The sequence below is a fragment of the Heloderma suspectum genome, chromosome 3, assembly GCF_057233095.1.
Source record: "Heloderma suspectum isolate Gila_16-S chromosome 3, 16-S_ref, whole genome shotgun sequence".
Lineage (NCBI taxonomy): Eukaryota > Metazoa > Chordata > Lepidosauria > Squamata > Helodermatidae > Heloderma > Heloderma suspectum.
The window spans coordinates 112,498,070-112,510,627 of NC_139460.1; the positions used below are offsets into that span (position 1 = coordinate 112,498,070).

Consider the following 12,558-nt stretch of genomic DNA (forward strand, 5'->3'; position numbering starts at 1 on the left):
GAAACACAGCAGCTTGACTAGAAGGAGGTTAAGGGAGCTCATGAGAACAGATGGCATTCAGACATTTTTGGTTGTTTGTGATTACATCATTTTGGCTCCGCACCTGGAACAAGTCATCATTGCTCCTTGACAAATGGCTAAATGCCAAACAGCACTTGCCCAGCTTGAGCGTTTCCTGGGCACAAAATCAGCGTCAAGATAGATAAAGTGGTAATTGCCAGCAGTGATGTCTGAAAATGTCTTCCACATTTTTGTTTTACCGTTCTTATTCAATTGGATAGAGAAGTAACTTGTTCTGAAAAAATGTTCAAAGGAGAAGAAAGCTTCAGAGAAGTTCTCATGGGGTTTGGGGTTCTTTACCTTACTTATGAGGTGGCTGAGGAGTGTGTGTGAGTGTCCTGTCTTTTGTTGTACAGGTGTCTCTCCAGCAGCCTCCCAGGCTTCCTGCACTTCAATGAAAGCCCGGGGGAAGACTTCATGAGGTAACTCTCATGGGGCTTTTTCAGGTCAGGAAGTGTGGGCAGCCGGGGGTGCTGAAGAGTGATGGGAAGATGTGTAAAGAGAGAAAGAACATGTGCTGCACCTTCAGTCACCTCGCAATGATAAGTTAAGCTCAAGAACACTGCCAAAATGGTGGCAATGCAAAAACAACAACACACCTTTAAGGAAGAAAGAAGTTGTGCTCCAACCACTGCCAATGGTTATCCTCCACAGTGCCCCTCTCAGAGAGGATTTCTCCCCTTGAGGAAATTCAGTGAAAATAGCCATCGTTCCCCAACCACCACCACCACCACCACCACTAATTTCTCCACCCCCAAATAAGGTGGAGAATTTCAAGTGGACATTTGCGCATTGCTACAGTTACCAGGTGGTGGCATGGAGTGGGGGAGCCGTTCAGGCAAACAAACAACAATAACAGTGTGTTGTTTTGCATGTGTTCTGGATAGTATAAATAAATTCAAAAGGGAAATATTACAATGGAAGTCTTCTGAAGGCTATAACTATTACAGATATTAATAAGAGTAGTGGATAGCAGCAGACTTAGAGGTGGATTTATTTTTTCTGCTGTTATTATTTTTACTTTACCTCAAGTGTAGCAAAGTAAACTCTCCTTGTTTGATGTTAAATACCCTCATCTGGTTATGATTTATTTGTAAGCAAAACAGGCTTCAGATCTTTTAGAATGCACTTCTTAAACTTTTGTAACCTTCCTATGGAATGGATACTTTTCCCCAAAAAAGTTTTTGTTTGTTTATTTGGGAACATTGAGAAATATGCAAACCAGAGAAAATTTCAACCTTAAGATTCTTTTTCTTTAAATAAAACCAAAATGCCTAAAAAACCCTAATTGGAGTTGCAACAGGAGAGACAGAGAAAAGCCTTCCTATATCTGTGGCCATAGTTTGTACATTCTTTCTTATGGAAAAAAAAAAGTTGTTCTACAGTACTCATTACCTTTACTGTACCTAGCTTAAGCAAATACTTAAATGGTTTCAGGAGTCTACTTTGCTTACACATCCTCAGCTGTGGTAATAACAACATAGGGTTACCAGACAGAAGTATGGTAACCAACCCAACATCTTTCTCCCAAAGGATGCTCCCATGTTGTTTCCCCATCAGTATGTGGGCATCTCTACACCAGCCTAAAATCCTGCATTTAAAACGGGGCTTTCTGCTTCCGTTTTAAATGCAGGACCACAACGACTCCCTTTTTCACATGCTCCCTTTCCCACCTCCACTTTCCCCCTCCTTCTCCCCATATCTGAGTCTTCCATTATCTTTCTTTGATCTTGATCCTCTTCTTGCCGCTTTTGCTCTTTTCACAGAGGAAACTGAACCCAAGGGGGTAATTTGATAGTTCATTATCTGCGATCTATTTAAAAATGGAACAAAGGGCGTTTAGTGCAGGAGACGCCTTGAATGATTACGGTGTCATGTAAAGAGCCTGCAAACTTCCATGAAGGAGCAATCTCACTCGCTCAGTGTGAAAAAAGCCTATGTATAGGCAGCTGGCTGTATGTCCTAACTTCTCAGCCATCTCCTGCTGTGGAGCGAGGCAGTGCCATTCTTTTTCAGGTGCTCTTTCATCCTACAGAGTAGATCAGGAAACTGGCCAGATACAGCCATACAGTTCTCCCAGAAGCCACTGAAGAATAACAACCATGATATACACACAAACAGCCTCATTACCCTATCACAGAATGAGCTGGAAGATGAAGCCCTATTTTGGCTCTGTACACACTTCTGAAAATAAGTGGCAGGCAGTCAAACAGCACTCACAGTCTAGCCTAAGCTTTAATAATCAGTCTATACAAATGCAATCTGTAACAAAATGTTGCAGGGCATTTTGCTCCCTAAAATGAGAGCTACCATTCAGGGTTCCAGCCAGCCATTCCCCACAAGCAGGGCATTCTGCTCTTCCCATCATCCCAGTTCTGTTTTTCTTTTCCAACTGTCACTTTACATTCTGTGGCATCTGAGCATGCTAAGTTCTTTTTGGGCTGCTTTGTGGATTTCAATTGGATTTTTTTTATTTCTGCAAACCTCACAGTTCCCCTGGTCATGCTGATACCTGTGTCGCTACCCCATTTCTCAATGCCCTTGTTTGGGCAACAATCCTATTGGCACACCTGAGTTTGCTATAAGAAGGAGAAATTTCTTGTGACCATGCTATCCTTCAGCCTCATTACTTCCCATATAAGCCTCAGTTTCATTGCTGGTGACAAATAAAGGCTCTTTAAACCTGGTAGGATAATTTGTTTTATTTTTATTCCTACAATGAAGAAAAACTATCTTACAATGAGGATCAGCTATTTAGTCTGTGTGATATACCTGGAAATGGATATGATTTCCAACATCCTTGGAAAATGGAAAAATGACATGAATGTAATTTTTTAAAAAATGTGTTTACATCCTTCATCTGATCCAGTTGTCATATTTATTAGTCCTGTGCCAAGGGATACTAGTCCTCCCACATTTTTTCGACCATTCACGTTCAATTTGATAGAAAAGAAATTGCTTTTGAAAAGAAATTCAAAGGAGAAGACATTTCGGAGAAATTCTCATGGGCTGGGTTTGCTCCCGCCATGTCACTTTTCCAGAATAAGAGGAATGTTTCCTCCTATTTAAGGAGAAAAATAAAGATTAGCAATGTAGGTACTTAGCGTCTGCTGAATATGATAGTAGACAATTTTCAAGGTGCTAGTTTTGAAAGTGAAGCACTTCTTTAAGTGTGTGTGAAAGATTTTGCATGTGCAGTTGAGCAAAACTGCAGCTTTCTGTATGGCATGTTCTGTTGCTAGTATTTAAAGTGGTGTTACCTTTCAGATACCAGGTAATATTAGAGCCACACAGTGTAGTTCTGCAGAATATAATATGCTCAAAATAAATAATGTATGACTTGGAAAATAAAGTAACATCACTTTCTCCAATTGGTTGTCATTATGGGAAAGTTCTAATCTGAACGTTGAAACCGGAACTCAGGGCAGGCCGAAAAGTATGTTTGGGCTCCTTAACTGTTTTGAAGGAACGTTTCTCCACTGATTCTAACAAGTGTGAATAGATATTTTAATTTAAAGAGCATGTTGCTTTACTATTTCAGTGGCACATTTCTTCGTATATAACTCCCAGTTTTCTAAAATAGAGAAAGAGGAGTTCCAAGCAAGAAAAGAACTTACCTTTTGGGTGAGAAGTGGTGAATTCATGGGTTTCTTGTGCAGTCAAGATTCCCATTAGTTCAACTGAAGTGCTTTTAAAAAAAAACTGGGAAAACGCAGTGGAATTTATTGGCTGAAACTCTTGGAATTTCCTGTTGTCTTTTGTCTGTTGATGCATTTACATTTGGGACTGATTCTGACACTGTTACATGGAATATTCTATGAACAGTCAGTGTACCATGCAAGGGCTGCTGCATCTCTGCAAGCTCATATTAAGCAGCCCATAATCCTGAGAGTTTTTACTTTGTTTTTAAGATAACAATTCTGGAGCTTGATGTTTGTAAAGAATACTTTGGACATTATGCCATGCTGGAAATTAGCATTAAATGATTTTGCAATGAACTGATACGTCATCACATCCTAAACCTCCTAAGAATGGCTACTTCTAAAACGTACTACAGAAGAAGTGTAGCATGTTCACTAGCTTCACAACTATTATCTTGAAGACGCGACAGAGGTGGTGATTAATTTGTAACTAGGAATATGCAAATTAATAGTGATACCTCTGTTTATAGTATTGTAAAGCTGCTTACATTATTGTAATGCTGAACAATAGAAGATAGTATTGTAATACTGTGCAGTGTAAATATCCTTTACTTGGGCAAGATGTTAGAGTGAGTGGTTGCTGACCAGCTCCAAGCACTGTTGGGTGAAACTGATTATCTAGATCCATTTCAGTCTGGGTTTTGGACTTGATTTGGAACTGAATTGCCTTGATCACCCCGATGGATGACCAAAAATGGGAGAGAGATGGGAGAATGGAACAAAATAAAACAAACAAACAACAGTAGCACATTCAGTTTATAAATTTATACCTTTTGAAAAAAATTATGAACAGATTTTAAAATGTGAATAGTTTTGGCATGAAACAGCAGCTTCACTCTCAATAAGAGTATGCTACAATACCACTTATAAACTGAGCCAGAACCAATCAGGAAGAAGACAAACCTCTGCGGTGGAAACAAAAGATTGACAATCAGCACCTGTATTAAACAGCCAATCTTCAGTAATGAACATCATGGTCGTGCAACGTGGTTGAATCTACTGGATTGGTATTTGATATTATCAATCATAGTATAATTCTGGAAAGGCTGTCTGAGTTGGGTATCAGAGGCACCATTTTTTCTGCTTGTACCTAGGCCAGATCCAGAAGGAGGTAGAGGATTTTAGTTCAGCCCCATAGCATTTATCTTGTGGGGTCACTCATCAATCCCTTCTGTCCCCCATGTTGTTCAACATTTATATGAAGCCACAGAATGGGGTCATCAGAGGATTTGAGGTAGGGTGTCAGCAATATGTTGCTGACACCCAGGACCATCTGTCTTTTCCACCTGAATCAGGTGGAATCAGGTGAGGCAGAAGAACTGCTGCTCTGGTGTTTGGAAACGGTAATGGACTGGATGAGGGTCAGTAAAATGTAACTCGGTCCTGCTACTTCGGAGTGTTTTTGGTGGGTGGTTTGTCTGCCCAAGGAAGTACTCTTCAACTAGCTCTGGAGTGGGTCACATTTTCCCTAAAGAATCAGATGATCTTTATCATTTGAGGCTCATGTAGCCTCAGTGGCATGAAAGATCTTGTATCAGTTGAAGTTGAAAGACAGACTGTGACCCTTCCAGGACCTAAATGGTAACAAGTCCAGAACACTATGGCTAGACTGTTAACAGGGACCAGGAGAAAGTATATATCCTATATTAACTGCACTGAAACAACAGCACTCGCTCCCAGTAAGTTTCCAAGCTCAATTCAAAGTGCTGGCATTAACCTTTACAGCTCTACATGGCTTGAGACCCAAATACCTGTTGGACTGGTTTCTTCTCCTATATCAATCTGCGCATCTGTTGAGATTATCATTTGAGGCCATTCTCTGGGTGCCCCACCCATCTGATGTGCAGTGGGTGGCAAATGGAGAGATAGCCCTTTCAGTGGTGGCTCCTCACCTTTGGAATGCTCTCCCCAGGGAGGCCCATCTGACACGCTTGTTACTATCATTTAGGTGCCCGGCAAAAACATTTCTGCTTTCCTAGTCTTTTAAGAACTGCAGATACTAGCATTTTTAACTTAGAGCGGTTTTGATTTTGCTGTCTATATGAATGGACAGTTACTATTTTAGTTTAAAATAAGACAATATATGCTTAATTTTAGTATTTTCTATATTTTCACATTGTGTTTTTATTGTAAGCTGACCTGGAACTATACGTTTATGTTGAAGATGCAGGATAGAAATTCTGAGAATCCACAAATAAATAAAAATATTGGAAAGAGTGGTTCACTTAAAGAACTATTTCAGTATACAATAGAAGCATTCATTACAGTGTGTGTGTGTGTGAGAGAGAGAGAGAGAGAGAGAGAGAGAGAGAGAAGTGAGGGGGAGCATATCTTTTGGGTACAAGACAGTTTTTCTAGTCTCTTTTGCCAAATATACAATACAGCCATGGGAAAGGTATATGGACTTCATCAACATTGTGTGTTAATATCTGCAAACTAGTTTTTCATTGCCATTTCTTCCTAGTGGTGGTACTAAACAGCTTAGGAACAAGCCTATTTAACTCTTGCATGCTGTAAAGCACCAATTTAAGCTTATGGAAACTGAAACTAAGAACTATGGCATCTCCCATCAACCTATATTTTGCTATCAGAATATGAAATAGTCTAGAATATTTGTACCAATTTTCCATCAGATAAAATCAATCCAGTCAACACAGAGAGATCAAAGTGAAGAAATTCTGAATTTATATGAATTCTAATATTTGCCTCCAACACCCATGGTGTTGATTCTGTTGGAACCAATTAAAATTTTCCTTAGCATATCTGGAGTTTCTGAAACTACAACAAGCAGAAAACTCGTTTAGCTTTTAAAAAGTTTAACTGCAGTTTTCAGTGGCAGAAGGTATGAGCAGTGTTAAAAGCAAACTTACGAACAGATGTTTCCCACCCTAAACTACAAGAATGTTAGGGTATAAAAACAATTACTTCTTAGAAGACTTTTTAATCATGAACTTCCGTTAATCTTCATGTAGCTGATTAGATTTAATCACTGGATAGTTAGTCAAGACCTCTCCCTTACAAATGCATTGGGTGGCTAATGAATATAACTCCAGAGGGCATAGGCAGGCAACTGAGTCATTGAAAGGCATGGTTGGAGCAGCCTTGGGAATGTAATTAGCCTAAGTTCTTCTTTTCTGTGTATGTTACTATGAAGTAGACTCTAGGCCACAAATGCTTATGCAATAATAAATTTGTCAGTCTTTAAGGTACTGCAAGACTAGTTAGTTTTGTATGTTCTATTTTTTGCAGGAGTTACAGAAAATAGTACCTGTAGATCAGCCTTCCCCAACTATTGGCCATGCTGGCTGGAGCTGAAGGGGGTTGTAATTCAGTACATCTGGAAGGCACTGGGGTTGGGGAATGTTGCATTGGTGTTTGTGCCTATTACTGATGGAAGAATGTTAAGGCCTAGTTCACACATAATGCTAACCCATGTTTTATTTAGTACAGGGGGTTTTGCCCTATGAGCCTCATGTGGCGCAGAGTGCTGGCGGCAGTATTGCAGCTGAAACTCTCCCCACAACCTGAGTTTGATCCCAGCGGAAGCTGGGTCTCAGGTAGCCAGCTCAGGTCGACTCAGCCTTCCATCCTTCCGAGGTCGGTAAAGTGAGTACCCAGCTTGCTGGGGGAAAGGTAGTCATGACTAGGGAAGGCAATGGCAAACCACCCCACTATAGTCTGCCATGAAAACGCCAGTGTAAGCGGAGTCCCTCTAGGGGTCAGTAATGACCCGGTACTTGCACAGGAGGAACCTTTCCTTTCCCTTTTCCTTGTTGCCCTACCCAGAGTTTGTCTGACAGACAAACATGTTTTCTCAATCCCTGCATTGTTTGTTTTCCTTCTCTTTCATCTACTTCCTCCTGGTATCTCAAATGTGCCATGTAGAGCAGCTGGGTTGTTTGACTGCTCTTGATCGCCTCCTCTGTAACCTGGTAAAACAACCCATGAATAACCCACAATTCTGGGTTCACCTTTAACAACAACCCATGATTTAAACAATCCAGAGTTCACAACCCAAAAACAAACCATTAGTTCTTTTTCTGGGTGGTTTGTGGTTAACAAACCATCGTTGGTTAGCACAGATGCATTTACACATCGTGACAACCCAGAATTCAACAACTGTATAAAAATTAGTACTATACTCTGCAAGAAATAGGCTGTAAAAACATTAGAAGAAGCTCTTCAAAATTACTTATCCTTACTTATAAAGAAATAAATATAACATAATAAATCCATTATATATATATATATATATATATATATATATATACACACACACACACACACACACACACACTCTTAAATAACATAACCATACACAGTATTTTTAAAAAATTTTAAAATAATTAGGGCATATTTTCTCCTGAGATTCATCATTCCAAAATCTGAACAATACCATCCAGTTTTCAACAAATCTATTCTCATAGAGCTGATTTTTAGCCTAGCACATATATAATAAGTTAATTTAATCATAATGTCTATATCACAAATACTAAAAAAAAGGGGGAGAAATCCAGTAAGTCCATCAATGGCTATTTGGCCATGTGAGTTAAGTCAATCAAAGTGGCTATAAGAGGATTTGCAATTGAGAAGGGGTAGGTAGGAGAAGCTGCTTAACTTTTCCACCATCTGCCCCTTTTCTTTGACAGCACCTTTCTCTAGTTTGTCTCATAGACTAAATTTTCTGTTCAAATGCCTGAAAGCAGCTGGGCCGGCATGGGCGAAGAGGGAGGTTGCAATGCAAAGGTGGCAAGTAGCTCCTGCCACTTACTTACTTACTTATTATATTTCTATACTGCCCATTAGTCGAAGCTCTCTGCTTTTCCCCTGCTTTGAATATTAGAGATAAACATGGATTTTGCCATCACAGTCCAGTTCTACCCATAGACAGGAAACCTCCCTGTGCTGAGGTTTCAATTACTTGATGCTGAGGGCAAACCAAAGGGATGACTTTCACCGCCATTCCCTACTTGTGAACTTTCCACATAATGCTAGGCTCGATGAACAGTTGGTCTAACACCCTGGCATGGCTACTCTTCTGTTCTTGACCTTCTGAGGTGTGTTCTTAAAAATAATGTGATGGACATTGTGTTCTTGATGTTCAGATTATTTGTTTTTGTATGGAGGAGCACTTAAATATGTAAGTTCCCATCTGCAGTCTATAAAGGTGGTACAGCCCAGATACAAGCCTACCACTTCATGGGCAGCTAGTTCCAAAAGGGCAAGTTGAGGCAAACAATTAGATATCCTCACTCCCATTTGAATGAAAAGCCGTTAGCCAACTTTACTATTGTATTATACAATAACAGCAGAACAAGAATAAACCTGATTAATCACTTACAAAATGTGGTATATGATACAAGGTGTAGGTCTATTATACTTTAGAAACTAAGTGACTTGTTAAAGCAGGTACCTAGTTTAAATGAATTAATTGTGTTAATGCATGCATTGCAACTAAAATACCTTTTTGTGGCAGCCATTTACTAAATAAAATGATGCAGGAAGTGACAGCAGCCCACGGCTGCGTTCAGTTGAAGCAAGAAGAAACCTGTCTGTCCTGCTATAAAGCTTCAGTGCCCAATATCTCAAAGAAACCTATGGAAACTTTTATTGTGAAGCAGCAGCACATCTTAGAACAAATGTGTTTACTTGGGAGTGCATTCGGATTTATTCCATTGTGACTAGGCATAAAGTTGTATGCACTTCCCTTAACATGTTGTTTATTAGTATTATAAACATGGATACTTTCCATGTTTTTAGTACATTTCTCTACCCCCCCCCCCCGCCCCTTCGAGTCCATTTCACAGATGGACTGGCAATACAGCCTGGCAGATGCAGTCTCCTGGCAGTGCTTGGTCCAAAGTGTTGCTCTGGGCCAACCATAGACAAGAGGGGTAGAATACTTTACCCTGCTCGTGTGCTGTGCAGTCTTTGGCATGGCCTTCCACCATGTGCCACGTTTGGTTTGGAGCACCTCTTGAGCCATTTGCAGGCAGGGAGGGCGTTTTTGTACCCCATTATATTGCTGTGCAACATTATACAGTATAGCAGAACACAGCTTATTCCTGGCCCGATGTGATCAGAGTAGGACTGGGTGTGAAAAGGGACAAGATCATGCCCTCAGAGGAGTTACACAGCTGACTTACACACTTCTCCAGGAAATAGTGCAGAACTCGATTGGGTATTGGGTTGCTTCTGCCACTGTGGAGAAGCCAGCCCAAAGATTTCATGGGAAAAGTGGCATAGGTTGTCTGTCCTTCCACAACACTGAAATGTCTACTCTGCAAGAGATAAAAGTTCACACTGGCTCTTGGTATACAGATATAATGCATAGTTTATACTGTAACTGTTCCTATGTACCAAAGACAGTCACAGTCGTTCTGCTACCTGTCCTTCGTAAATCACTGTTCACTGGGCCAAGGGTAGCATATGGAATGAGCCAGGAACCCAGACTCCAAAGAGTTATCTGGGCCAGAGAGCAAACCAGAAGGCAGCACCAGAAAACAAAACAGGAGTCAGGACTGAAGAGCAGGACCAGAAATACAAGCCACACCACAGCTCAGACAGACCTTATTGCACAAGCAAAGTTCTGCTGAGACAGGAAGTCTCGTATTCGTCTTCCCGCCCAGGAGGAGCCAATGGCCAGTGTGGGCAGAGTCAGTCTGTAAGGTTCTTCACTGAGAAGCTGCACTGACACAGCTCACCACATGGGGCAGTGGTTGTCAATTCCTGACAACCACACAGTCCTTCCTTTTTGGAGTGTTTTATTGAAATTTCATTCCTGTAAGTTGCTACAGTAGTTATTCTTTAGTGTTTAACTCACTTCCCAGGAGACAGTTAATTCTAGGAGTTAAATGGCTGAGTGGGAGGACTGGATGCAACTTTCTTTAATGCAGAAGCACGACCATTAAGTTGCCATGTAGAGCACAGCTTGTTATTTCACATGCCGGTGAAGCTCATTTTGAATTGTTGATAACAAATTGTGTTGTGTTTTTTCTACTTCATCTTTAACCTAAAGAGTAAAGAACCTCATGGCTTTTAAACAGTGCAGAATGAGCTGTTGCAAGCAGAGAGCAAATATATTGGGACATAAAGTTTTGTGGACTAGTTCCCACTTCACTAGATGCATGAAGTGATACCCTCATTTGGCAGATTGAATATAATCTATCTATATACACATACAGCACTTACACCCACACACCCTCTAGTATATTTTTTTGCCTCTACATTTTCACGGGGAGTAAGTTCTTCTGTTCCACTATCAATTATGACACACCTTTTGTCTCTCTCTTTCTCTCTCATTAAAAATATAATAATTGTTTTTATTTGTAGATGGTCAAAAGAGGAAGAAATCATTACGAAAGAAACTGGATTCCCTTGGAAAGGAAAAAAACAGAGATAAAGGTACAGTAAAACGTATGTGTCTATATAAACTGAATTCATGGTATGTTACAAAATACAATCATAGTTAAAATACATACAGTGTACAAGAGTTATTTAATTACTTATTACCCAGATATTTATTTTCAGATAAAGAATTGTTAAAAAAAGGATGCATTACATTTTTAAAAATCATGGCAATCATCCATGAGGTGCTGCGCTTCAGACGTTTTGGGCTGCAACACCCATCACCATTGATATACTGGTTGGGGCTGTTGGGAGCTGATTTAATCTAAAACATCTGAGGAAGGCTGAATTATAGGATAAATTTACCATGTATGAAGGAGCTTGAACTGTAAACCTTAACATCACTGTTCCCTCTCCAGTACTTACACTAATTTTTTTTTAAGCAAGGGGAGTTTGAAATGACTTATTGGTCTTTACATGTGTAGCTGGTAAAATTTGATCAAAACAGCAGTGGTCTATCGGAAAAATCCACAGACCAAAGAAATATGATCGTGCAAATATTTACATCCCTGCTGCTATCTTGCTTTCTAAAAAGCTCTCAGTAATGGTTGCTTACATATTCTGAACACCAGCCAGGCTCCTTCCAGCAAATTGAGAAGATGAATATATGTTTTTATCTAATTGTCACCTGCTGTTCATTCTCTGGCATTCTACTTGGAGATATACAAAATGTCATACTTTCAATGTAGCTAAGGAGAAGAGCTCAGTCCTGAGCAAATGAAGCAAGCCTGAGTCATATTGAAATGAGTTCTTAATGGATTGCTGAAGTTCTACTGGTTTCAGTATGAATCTAGCACAATTAACTTTGGACTGTTTAGTCACAGTTGTCTGAAACCATCAGTACGGTTGGGTGTTTAATGTGAACTTGAGAGCAATAGTAGTCTAAGTTGAAAAGACGGGGCATCAAAATAGAGGGTGTCCTTCAGGGACCAAACAGGGACCCAGGTGAGGGCCATCTGCAGTGCCCCCTCCATTTGTTCTGAATACCTCATTTTACTAGCACTTTGATGCATCATATTCATGCTTGTTTTATGCCTATTGTATAAGATGATAAATTTGCATGCATGGATCTGATCACAATCACTCACCTGCACACCATGTATTGAAGGGATACTGATGCTGTAAATTGTCTGTGAATGAACGCCAACAACAATGAACATTAACACAACACTGGCCATAAGGGTCAGTGTTGCCAGCTTTACAAGTAAAGATGAATTCTTTGTAATATTTGTTTCAGCTGTTGAATAGATAGTGGGATAGATAGTCAGAGACAAGCACCTAGATAGGTTCATGCTTCTAAATCTGCCCTTGGTGGTCTTGAGGCCAAGTACCTCTCCACTACTTTGAGGGAGGGATATCAAAAACTCATAGTGTTACAGGTGCTAGTAAC

General features: G+C 40.1%; 1 protein-coding gene across 4 annotated transcripts in view; it reads left to right on the top strand.

Moving 5' to 3' along the window:
• The window catches only part of ARHGAP6 (Rho GTPase activating protein 6), a 311,607-nt gene that overhangs the window by 253,865 nt on the left and 45,184 nt on the right, over positions 1–12,558 (top strand). For 2 of the 4 annotated variants that reach the window (XM_084844207.1, XM_084844209.1), the window contains exon 3: positions 11,094–11,177. In XM_084844207.1, the coding sequence (XP_084700333.1) occupies positions 11,094–11,177 (84 nt within the window). The remainder of the gene's footprint in view (positions 1–11,093; positions 11,178–12,558) is intronic. The other 2 variants (XM_084844208.1, XM_084844210.1) reach the window with 1 other exon arrangement.